The 12,767-nt window shown below is 41.0% G+C and overlaps 1 protein-coding gene across 1 annotated transcript in view; it reads right to left on the bottom strand.

Annotated features, from left to right (window-relative positions):
- Positions 1–1,553: 1,553 nt before the first annotated feature.
- OXTR (oxytocin receptor) overlaps positions 1,554–12,767 on the bottom strand; it is a 30,867-nt gene continuing 19,653 nt past the window's right edge. Inside the window, exon 2 of the mRNA XM_075183741.1 lies at positions 1,554–6,439. Within this exon, the coding sequence (XP_075039842.1) occupies positions 6,189–6,439 (251 nt within the window). The 3' untranslated portion in view covers positions 1,554–6,188. The remainder of the gene's footprint in view (positions 6,440–12,767) is intronic.

Here is a 12,767-nt window from a genome sequence, read left to right as displayed (position 1 = left end):
TCATGTCTTCGGGTTGTCCGGCCTTGTTTTCTAGGACCCAGAACGGATGGTGCCTGCAAGTGATTTTTAAGTGTGTTAATATAAATCAACTGAACTGCCATACTTGTTCCTGTCTGACATTGAGAAGTCCACAGTACGTCTCTAAGAGACTGGTCATCCATAAGTTATAATTATTTCATTTGTGCTATAGTTAGACGGCCTACAAATGTGTAAATGAAAAGAGCCTTATGGCAGTTATAAAGTACCTCTCTCAGCTGTTTCATATAGACACTCTCAGTATCTGTTTTTCGGCCTAATGATTACGTGCGGCTGTGGATTGGAACATGCTGTGATACTAGTGGTTTCTAGAGAACAATATGAAAAGGAAAGTTACACTTCGTACGCCTTCATGGATGGAAAGTCGATTTTTGTATTGTTGTTATTCTTTTTTCTGCTGTTTTCTTGTGGAAAAATCTGGTTATAATTAAGCTGTTTCTCAGCTATTGAGTTTGACAAGTCGGAATTCACATCCCCCTCCCTGCCTTTTCCACAGTAGAACTTGGTTGGCAGGAATCAGGACTACTATAAGTGTTTTAGGTTGTTCTAAAAATGTTGCTGCACTTTGGAAGGGATGAATTTTGATGAGAATAAACATTTTTACTTTCTATCCACGCGTTGTTCACTGCACCCGCTGTGGCCCCTGCTCACCCTTAATAGGGTCACAGAGGGATCATACTTGCCTGCTATTTCGGAATGACCGGGAAACTCGCAAATTCTGGGGATATATCCCAACTTCTGGGAGAGAAGGCCAAATGTCCGCGTCCCACACTCTGCCCGGGTGAAGTTGGCGGGGACTATGATGGCGCAATTTACTGCGAACCGCGTCATCATAGCCCAATCCCAACGCTGTATGATGGCACATCTTGAGGCTTGGCAAAGCAGGCCATGATGATGTGAATTGTATCCACGTAACCCGCACTTGCCACTGGGATCTCCTGGAGAGAAGGTCAAAAAAGTCATAAAGTATGGGAAGGATATAGACACTTGCTCAACTTCTTTCAAGCAGAGTGTGGAACCGTTAATCCAATCAGGGACCCGGCGAATCTCGGAAGTGGAGCACGGATGATAAGTAAAGTTTTGCTTTGGGTGTAGTGTTTTCATGAAACCGGAAGTATTGAGTAGAAGCTGTATGATTGAATTCTGCTTTTCAAAAATAAGAACGTTATAACGAAGTTTGCAAATCACCCTGTTATTACTTGGAGTGTATGAATTAAAAATATTGAGTGAAAATCTCCTTTCCGCATTATTGCCAGTGATCTGTGATTTCTGACCAGGGATTCACTCATATAACGGCAGAAAGGAGAGCACTGGGGGTGAGTTTAACATGATTTTTCAATGGTTTGTGCTTAGAGCTCGTTTCATTTTAATTTTCCTTTCTTTGACTTTCTCTGTGTTCAATTTAAAAGAAAAACAACGTAACCTTTGATTATGCAAATGGAAATCTCAAAGAGTCTTTAGCTCATTAGTGTTGCTGGCTCCGTACACCAAATACAAACCAAATAATCATCACTCCGTTCTGGTTTTAAAGAATGTGGTTTATTAAAGATAGATATATCTGAAATTTAAACTTTTATGTACAGAAAAGAAAAGAACAATCTCAGATTAAACCAGTGATCTGTAAAATGTCCCAGCACGAAAAGTGTCTCTTATAAAAATAATATTGTGTGACAGAGTATGATGGAATGTCCAAGAGGCCTTAACCATAGGGGCGTGATCCCTCAACACTACAACTGCAACTGACCTCAGCTGTCAGTCCCCGACCAGAGGATGATGGGGTTATAAATCGGTTTGAGTAGCGTTACTAATGGACATATATTAATCGTGACATCTGGGTCACATAACTCAATTTTGAGCATAGATATAGATTGTCTGAGCTCGTCGCTCAAATTAAATAGATTAATAGGCATATTTTTTTATATATATAAATATATATTTATATATCTATACAATACATACATACATACATAGAGAGGGCAGAAGATACTACACAACTATCACAATTTGTGCGAGTCTTTTTTCCTGTGGACGTAATGTGCAATAACAGGGGAAACGTGGTGATGAGTTGACATATGAATATCTGCAGTGAAATTACCCCGTCTTCCTTATATCATTATAACAAGCCAGTTAATGTTCAGTCAAAACAATACTAGCACAAGCAAAGCAAAAATACCATTGGTCAAACCACACATCCATTTTCTGGTAGTGAGTAACAGTCATCAGAAAACAACCTATCAACTTACTGGGATCCAGTGACCTCACCAAGATTTGAGGTACAAAGTGCCTCGTAGCTCAGACGTGTAAATGGTTCCTAGTGAATTGATAGGCCATTTTCTCATGAATATTAGTTGCTATTGAATGCCTATAGCAACCAATCGGATTCTAGCTGTCATTTTGTAGAATGTACTAAATAAATGAGAACTAGAATCTGATTGGTTGCTATAGGCAACATCTCCAATTTTCAAACCTGCAGTTTAGTAAATATACCCCTTAGACTCTGAACCAAATAAGCAGGCCCTACATGACTATGGCAGGGAGAATACAAACCCCAAAGCTAAGTCTACTGAGGAAAATGATAGGACACCCACTCCTCATTCCTAAAACAGGGACATTTGTCGAAGTTACAATGTTGCACGCAGCGCTGTTTTTAGTTTCCTCTATTGCCAACAAAACAGGTAAATAATGCTCTTCCTGATGGATAAACATTTGCACAACACCAAAAGGTATAATAAACACCCTGAGAAAACAATTTTGAAAATAAAGCCCCAATTTCAAAAACAGCAAATAAACTTAATATTGGACATTCATTTATTATTTAAGTCTTAGGGACAGATTCAATTCGACGCAGAGTGAAGCGATGTTTCGATTTCCGGAGACAAATCGCGTCAGAGATTTTACAGAAATTCCAGCTAATTTTTCCTTGCGTCCAACAAGGGTGCGTAGAAACATGAGACATTTATTACCGCAATATCCGGCATCAGGCGCATCTGAATATCCAGGTGGTGTTTAGCGGCACCTCGTGAGGAACTGAATCTGCCCCTTAGAATTGCTGATTCGATTTATATACCTGAAAAACATTCATATTTATCTAAATCTGGCCTAATGATCTCTGCACCTTTCTGTGCTCCTGGCATTCTATCTAGAGGACCAATAGGAGGCTGCAAGCTTCATGCTTGCGGCTTCTTATTGGTCACATCCTGTGAAGGCTGTACATGAAAGGGCCGGATGGGGTACTACGGAAACGGAGGAGCCCCGGGAAAAACTGCTTCAGCGTGCAAGTGTCGGGGTTCAACTAAGAAGAAGTAGCAGATCAATGAACAATTAAGTGTAACCGAAAACTTCTCATACTGTCCCGGTTTCCCTGTGTGTTTTATTACAACTGCGCGCAGTTCAGTGACTGAGGACTATAAGAGCCTGAAAAACATCCACTGAAGATCCATTCCGCCAGTTCTATTGTATGATACAACGATTAATGACACATCTACATCATTAATAATTCTACCCTTTATTAATTTAGCATTCTTTAGCCAGTTCCTTATTACTGAACCTTTTATATTTTTAAGGGTGTAAGATAAGTCGACGTGTAATCTATTCTTTTTAATATATGTGCAGAAATAATAAATGTAAAAAGGGCTCACCTGTTGCTTTAATGCATTGCTAAAAGTAACAGCAAGGAGATTCCTGACTGACTGGTTCAGGATACAAACACGTTTTTGCAGTGTTTTTATAACTCAAATTGATTTTTCAAAGGGAGGAATGATTTATAACAGAAGCTCCTTGTAAAGTCTGATGTAGATAGAAAACTTGCTATTTTTCCTAAAAAAAAAATCAATGTGGGATTATTACAACTTTAAGACGATTTACACATACCGGTAATCTGTTTTAAATATATATCTCCCACTCAATAGGATAGTTATTATTATTACACTAGTACTTTATTTTTACCTTTGCCTTACGGTTTAAACACAGTTTCTATTTATCAAGGTGTGAAGTGTTTTTCTCTGATGATTAGTCACCTAAAATTATAATTTTTCTTATTTATAATACGGGATAGTAATATTTTCATGGTATTTTCGTCTTTTTGTACATCCTGATTAATTTTCACTCTTATTGTCACTGTCAAAGCATATCAAACGCAAACAATATATCGGGTCTATTTATAATGCTGTGAAATTACAATTAAACATAAAACCACTTTTAAAAATGACACCTCCTCAGACTGGGTTTTAAACAATAACTTTTTTCTGGTGCTCACATTATTTCAATTGATCAATTACTTTAGTTCCTGTGAAATTACATTTTGGCTTCGATCAAGATTTTTATTTATAGCAGATATTAAACTTTACCGCAGATATTTATTTTGACAATTACTTTTCCACTGTCCTATAAATAGCTGATGAAAGATACAATAAGTATTTTACGTGGCAAATTCAACCATGAAACGTACCCTGATTATTTCACAGATTGATAAATATCTCCCCTAAACATATCAGTTTCTCTGCGGCACTAAGAGTTAACCCTTTCCTGAATGCAACAGTACACAGACAGCTGCTTTCCAAGTTTTATTACAAAAATCGAGGTTGTGGAAATAAAGGGTGTATGAACGCCCCAATATTGTCTTCTTGAGCTAAGCGAAGGTCATAACTACGATGGCATCTCATGCTTCCTCCATGATTTCTCTCCTCCAAAGATCAATTGCTCTTCCTATGAAAATGCTTAGTCTCTCCTACAAGTCTATGCTACCAGGGCAGGATTTAGTATTAGGCACGCTAGGTTTGTACCTAGAGGCAGCAGAGGATGAAAGACAGCCCGTTCCCTGAACAGCATGCTTGCCAAACTTATTTTCTTTCATCGGCAAAGAAAAAATGAACACAGGGAATGAGAAGATTCAAGCGAGTTTATCTAAGGTGAGGGTGAACTGTGTAGAGGAGTCGTACTATTTTGTATCACCCTTCGATGAATGTTACTATAGATGTTGATAGAAAAAAATGCCACAAACGCAGTTAATAAGCACACATCTAATAGACATTTTTCTTAGCTGTCTACCTACAAATAATTATGTCTTTTTCAAAATATCTCTGGAGTGGGGTCCATTATGGCTGCCAGACACACACACTCAAAGCTCTCAGTAAGTCATGTGTTGGAAGAATGGGGAGGGATTTAACAATGCACAGAGCAGACAAAGCTCAGAGGGTCTTTCAAAAGCCCCTCTGCTCACTACATCATGTGCTACGGAACTGTGGTTGCTATGGTAGTCACACGACAACGTGGAAACTCTGCAGAACAATAAATCATTAAAAGCGGCTTGAAGAAGCAAACTAAGGAAAAATGGTAATTGCCAAGAGTCTACTTATAGCCTGTTCAATTTATGTTAAGAAAAACACACGCCTCGTATTTCATTAGATTGCTGCTGAGAGATGCAAAGAGGAACTATCAACACCCTTCTCTATCTTAGAATTTGTTGCATTTTAAGGAGACAAAGCCAATGTACTGCTGGATACTAACATCTTACCAGACTGGAGATGAGATCTATGTGTGATTCCATGCTGTCAGTGATCTGTGCTATATAGACAGTGCACAATAAGGTACTAACTAGAATGATGATACTTGGGTGCTTTGCTGGTAGCGGTGAGATATATGGGTGTTGTTTTACAGACATCATTGTTTAATAAATACAGGTGAATCTCTACAGTGACTTATGATACAGGCAAGCAGGGAGCACTTATAATGTGCTTAGGTCCATCTGCCACACATTGGAACCTCACACAACGGTCTCCTCATAAACCAAGTCTCTAAAGCCTGCAAAGGTCTTCTCCAAGTTGGAAACTCAGGTAATGTCCATCTCCAAGCTGAATATCTGGTTAGTCAATCTGTAACAATCTGCGCCAGTGTCGGTCATTAAATTTAAAGTGTCCTTTCGGCAACACACAAAATGGCTGCCTCCACAAAATGGCTGCCTCCACTATTTGTAGGTGACAGGTACATTTTAAAGTGCATCATTAATTTTTGCCCTGTCGTATACAGCGTCCTAACACCACTAATAGGTTCAGAATTCACAAGGCATTGTCTTTTGGCCCCCTGAGGTCCACCTAGGCCACGTCATTACCCCCGTCCTGTCTGACGAGGACGACGGGTTTCCTGGCCGGAGCTGCTCACGCAATAGACGGCTGGGTGATGCTTTTTTGGCTGGAACTCTTCCGGCTGAGCACAAAGGTTGAGGAGTTGCTCTTCCTGCTGGCGCTGAGGTCACTTCCTTGTTGCCTGGACTTCAGGTACTTCGCCGAGCAGCAAAGGAACCGCTGCAGGAGGTCGTGGAAGAGGTGGCCGGTGAACAACATGTAGATCCACGGGTTGCAGCAACTATTCAGACTTCCCAGTAGCATGGCGATGATAAACAGGGATGCTGAGGAGACACAGAGAGAAACACAGGTGATCTATCGCTCATCAACACATTTGGAACAATAATATATATCATCAGGTTTAGTTTTATTTTTCTAGCTGTTTATGTACTTGAGAAAATGTTTTGGGACTAAACTTGCCGTCTTCAGCAACATTCTCAGCTTCAGTCTTTTCTAACATGATTTTCTTTTTACGTACTTTACTACATTCCTTGTATTTCCATTGCACATTTTTAGCCCTTTCTGTTTTAACAACTTAAGGGGCCTATTTATTTATATTCGGACTTTTGCCTCGTTAACTGTCGTCCGTCATTGCAACGGTGACAGATGAATTAACAGGGCAATTAGCACTGAAGTTATACAAGGACAGCTCATCCGATAGGAGGCCATCCCTGCAATGACTTTATTCTAACATTAAATCCAGGGGGTATATTTAATAAACGGCGGGTTTCAAAAGTGGAGATGTTGCCTATAGCAACCAATCAGATTCTAGCTGTCATTCTGTAGAGTGCACTAAATAAATGACAGCTAGAATCTGATTGGTTGCTATGGGCAACATTTCCACTTTTTCAAACCCGCAGTTTAGTAAATCCCCAGGTCTTTACTGCATATGTCATTCATGTAAATAAATGCAAGGGGAGAGCTGGAACGCTGCAGAGAGAATCCAGAGATCTCTCTACCGCAATGTTCTCCCCATAGGATTGAATGACTAACGCCATCGGAGACAAGTTCGAAAAAGCTAAGCTTTTTGGAGCTTGATAAAATTGTCCAGACAGCAATCCCCACTGAGTAGTATATACTGCAGGTTTAGGGCACCTATATCTCCAATACTTTCTGATCTAACCACAGTGGATGCCTATTTATCCGTCGACATTTTGCTGCCACACATTATTTACTTGTATGTACATTATTTATTTAAAATATATTTGTACAAAAATCCCATTTGGTTTCTGTGCTTTTAGCTCACAGTACAATTTCCCAGTCTGCAAGCTTCAATGCTTCTCTGAGCTGATTGCATTGTGTCCTTCTACATTCATTCATTCATAGCTTCCTACAAAATGTTTTATTAAAATGTGAAATGTTACCATGTTGTGATCACTATTCCCTAAATACCCGCTTACCTGTACATTATATATAATCTACTCTGTTAGATCAGTGATAGGCAACTGGATACACTTCAGCAACCAAATGGACAGACCTCTAACCTTTAAAAAGGCCATATTATCCTTAATCTTAGTCATAAATTAAAACAATATATTTATTCAAATAAAGAGACACCTATCTGTAATAACATATCAGCAGCATTATAAACAAATGTTACAAGTTATAAGAAACAAATCTGACATCAAAGCAGGAAGGAGCTGGGGGCCACAGAGGACGGCTCGGAGGGCCGCATGTGGACCTAGGGCCACCTCTTTACCATGTGTTAGATAGTAACAAGTACAGCAGAGCTCCCCTCATGTTGGTTCTTCTACCACTTATGAAAGTTAGTTAAATAGTTACAAATTGGCTGTATTAATGATATATAGTTTCTCACGTGTCATACGATTACTAAGCCACAGTCACATGACATATTACATAGTGAGCAGAGAGGTTTTTGGAATGTTCATAGCATAAATCACAACCCTACCCTTTCCTCAGCCATCATGTGACCACCAAGGAGCTTCCTGACTGACTGGCTCAAGACAGACAATTTTGTTGCACCGTTTTCAGAACTCTACACAGATTGATTTTGCAAAAAGAACAATGAGTTATAACAGAAGCTCTTGGAAAATTATTTTCTCTTCCCCCAGGTTTCTAACTATCTCTTCCTTCTACATAGGGACTGTCGGCAAATGTCACCATATTCATTGTATATGTTTTGCTGAATTTTGCTGTTTCAGCTTTCTGCATAGCTCTAATCTAACACATTCATTTTACATTTTTATTTTTATATAAAAAATTAATACTTTATTTCTGCCCCTGTGGAGTGGGCAAAATATAGATTTATGTGTCCGTGGATATAGTTTTGAGAATCTGGTAATCCTACTACATATAAACTGATAAAGCCTTGAGAGTAAGGACGGTGAGACAGGCATGAATACAGTATATAAAACGAGAGGCACTTTATTATGCAGTTGGTCGTTACTAAAAGGTAGGGATATTTCTGGGGTGAATTTTTAAAACTGGGACTTTCAGTGGATATTAGGCATAGTTGGCAACTATGTGATGATTTAGCAGACATTATTTGCACTGATTAACTCGCAAAAGATAACACATTTGCATGCAGATTATTAAATGCCATGGAATTTGCAGTTTGATTCTGTGGCAAAGAGGCATATTTGCCACAGTTCCCCTATAAGGGAACTGTTAAAAACACAGCCAGTCTGCAGCAGCAGGCTGGAGACAGGGTTAAAGGTTCTCTGGGATCCTCTTTTAGTACACACACACACACAGGTGTTCCACATGGGTGTGATTGGTTTGCTGTGATTTGTTGTAGTGCTTGGGTGGAGGATAAAGACGCTGTCTGTATGTTTGAGTGGGACCACCGATGCCAGTAAGTGGCCGGCTTGCAGACAGAGAAGAAATGTCTAGCCAGATGTAGGTGGTGGGGATTTTTGTGTTCCTTTTTCTGGATGACTGTTATACCATCACTAGAACTGTATACCATCCTGACAACTGCTAATAAACAGTTAAATGGTTCAGCATACCTGTCAGATTCCTGTAAATGCTGTACTTTCTCATAATTCATATAACACACACATTCCTATACAGAGAGCACTGTGTGTGGGGACAGTGCAGAATGAACAGTGTAAACCAGCTCGTCCCAATCTCAGTGTATGACTAATGTCAGGGGATAAGAGTGATGCCCCATCTCCATGGTGACAGCATGCCATCGTACCAAAGTCTGCCAGGCAGCCCGGAGCTGGTGTCTGCTGCCCACGCTGCCCTTTGTCTTGTGTAAAACATGTTTATTTTTGGGAAGAGACATTAGGTATGTGTACGTCAGGCTTATGAGCATCCAATGCTGAGATGGATCTTAGCGGTCAGTTATAGCCCATTTCTACGTCCCTAATCAGCCTTTTGTGCCCTAAGAGCAAACTTAGATGACACAACCCCCCCCCCCACTATGAGTAAACATGCCCCTTAAACACAACTGGGTGTATTTATGACCCACTGCGAAAATACACATTACTGTCCCTTAACGCCACTTTCTGCAGCAATAAGGGATGAAGTACCATGGCCAGTAATGTGCATCCGATAACGGGCTGTCCCGACCATGACTCTAGTCTAATTACAATTCCACGTTCTGACCTGGAGTCTTTACTGTGCGGGGGACGGTGTCGTCAGTAGGGGGAGAGCACAAAGGCTGCCGGAGAGAGATCCAAAGAATAGAAGATCCCTCTCCCCAAAGGATTGAATGGCTCAAGTGCATCGGAGCTTGATCAGTTTGTCCGGTCCACGGTCTCCATTGAGGATTATGGGGAATGATCTCAGGGGCAAACGCAGGATATGTAGAGGGGGGTTTCCACACCACGCCACCAGTGGGCGTGACCAGCATGCATGGGGGGCGTAGCTATAATTGTAGACAGTGCTTGGCTGCTCTCCAACTCTTCCTATCCCCATAATATACATGGGCAATGCTGCGTGTACTACTGTTAGGTGCACGCAGCTCTCCCTTTTCAAGCAGAGCCGTGTGAAGCTGGAGCAGGGTCCAGCCACCTCAATTATACAGTGTCCCAGGCTTTGAGGGGGGTTTCCAGGCACTCGGAAACTCCCACTCGGTTTGCCTAAGGATCTATTGTGCGGTACTTTGCAGGAGATATCGCTGGAAGCCGCATGGTTTAAGGCTTAATAACTGAGCCCAGATGTGTATGCTGTCCGTGGAGGTCACAGACTCGGCGCTTTATATCCACTGCACAGTGTAAAAGCAGCTGTGGCCACAGCGCCCTCAACGTGTGGGCAGAAGATTCCACTAAGGCACGTAGGACGGCCGCACCTCCCGATAATCCAGGGTTAGTAATCAGGACATGGCTGTAGCTGCTCAAAAAATGACTGGGTCATGCTGGAGGCATGGTGGTGCCATGTAACATGAGGGAGTGCCTAGCGCTTCAGAACTATGGCGCACTTCTCGGGTGCTGAGGCGTCTCCTGAGACTGTAAGGTGGATTTGCAGGGCGACAAGTGGACGGGACTATCCTTATTTCTAGTGTCAGATCTATGATATTTGTAATACTAAATACATTGGTTTATTTGTGCTGTAACACTGGCCAGATGTGTCTTGTGTACCAAGAATGGAGCGACTTTGGCCACGGGCCGAGGTCAGGGCTAAGCTGTGCATTACAAACCTCCGTCCTCCAAACATTCCCATATGCGGGATAAACATGTCCCTAGGCGGGACAGCAGTACGGAGCCCTAAAAATGGGACTGTCCCACTGAAATCTGGACAGTTGGGAGGTACCATAATTGTATTTGCTGTAACAATTTGTTAATAAACAAACAAATATCACCAAGCACCTGAGTGTTTTGGTGTTAGTTATGCTTTGCATGGCCAGCCCCCATCACTGTGTGCGTCCGTGATAGGCTCCTTCAACGCAAAAGCTATATTTAGCGCCAGCGCGGTAATCGCCAGCGTTAACAGACCTGTGGAGACCCTACTAATAACAAACCCTTTCATTGGCGCAAACACCTGTTTTTACTCACAAAAGTACTGAACATCAGCATGAATCCCTGTGTAATTGGGTAACAGTAAGGACAGCTTACTGCAGCAGGAGACGGTGACGCTCACCCACTGTTGCCCTTTGCAAAAAAAAACATTTGCTATACAGGACACCAAAAATAGATAGAAAATGAGAATTCGTACTATGCTACTTAATGCTGTAAATCTGCCCATTTCCAGGGACCAATCTGGGGGAGTCTGTGCTGTACAGGCAGGGAAGGAACACAGCAAAAATAATCTTCCCAAAAAATGCATTAGTTCCTGTAATGACCTGTAGATGGCAGTGTAATACCTAAAGATTGCTGAACATTTTCATTTCCACTACGCCAACCATGAGTAAGACACAACATTAAATAGAAAAAATAATATGCTACATGATTTGTACATATAAATGTGCAGAAGCTTCATTAATAACAATATACAGGATCACAACCTAATAATCAGATGAGGATGCTGCAAATAGGAAAACAGGTTTAGAGGTACATACATACATACATACATACATACATACATACATACATGTCTTATTATATCTGCACCTTCCTGTCCTCTCACCGGATCATGTGACCTCATAACTCCCAGAATCTTAATGGGGAGGATTGTGACCAATCTGATTGTGACCAACCTGATCTAGTGACCCTAAACAATGCAATATAGTAATTTGGCAGATTTGTGGGCAATTTAGCTAGTAATGTGGAAAGGCTACATTGTGCAGATCTGGAGCACTCAAAGTGCCTCATGCCTCGTGCCTCAGTGATGTCACCAGCTCCTACGAAATTTATAGACTGCATTTTATAGTCTTGGTTCAGTCCATCCGCCTCTGAATAGATCTGGTTGGTCTGGGCAGATCAGGGCACAGCAAAAACAATCCCTATATTTTACCTTTTAAAATGTTGGTACATAAAGGACATTAGTATTTGAGCAGAACAACAGTTACTTCTCAGCCTTGTCAGGTACCTAGACTGATTAACGCTGCGGTAGATATTGATTGACACAAATAATTGATGATGTTTTGGCTTTTAATCTGTTAAAAGGGGTAGGAAACGCCCCAACACATTACATTACTTATTGCAATTGGACTGGTGACTGGACAGCAAAGGGGCAAATCCCCAGATAGGATGTGAGCGTAACAGGCTCAGCCCACGTGTTACCCTGGATGACCTCTGCGGCTAGGTATGTTCTCCTGCTGCCAAGTCCTCCGGCCGCATTGCCATAAATATTGCTGCTTCTCATTTGTGAACAAAAATATTTAACTGAGCGGAGGCCTCCAGGGTCCCCGAACTGAAATTGTTCTTATTTATTTGTGTGTTTTGCTGAATCAACCGAGTGCTGTCTCATGCCTGTTAAGTATTCTGCTCACAAGTTACTGCCTTGCAAATATGCCAAGCAAATATTCTTTTGCATGATAAACTGGCCACTAGGGGGCACTAGAAATATGGATTGCTTCCATTGAAATGCAGAATAACTGCATACTTTGTGCATATATCCCCAAGCCAACATATTTTACTGAACACTAATAAATAATAAAGTACTAACAAGAGGAATACCATATTTTGTTTTAGTAATTTATTGTTTTAAATGTCTTTTATTTACATTGCTCACAGTGTTATCTGACATATTCCTGGATCACTGGAG

The sequence above is a fragment of the Mixophyes fleayi genome, chromosome 8 (genome assembly GCF_038048845.1).
Source record: "Mixophyes fleayi isolate aMixFle1 chromosome 8, aMixFle1.hap1, whole genome shotgun sequence".
Lineage (NCBI taxonomy): Eukaryota > Metazoa > Chordata > Amphibia > Anura > Limnodynastidae > Mixophyes > Mixophyes fleayi.
The sequence above is the reverse complement of the archived record's forward strand: the minus strand, read 5'-3'. Positions and strand labels throughout refer to the sequence as shown.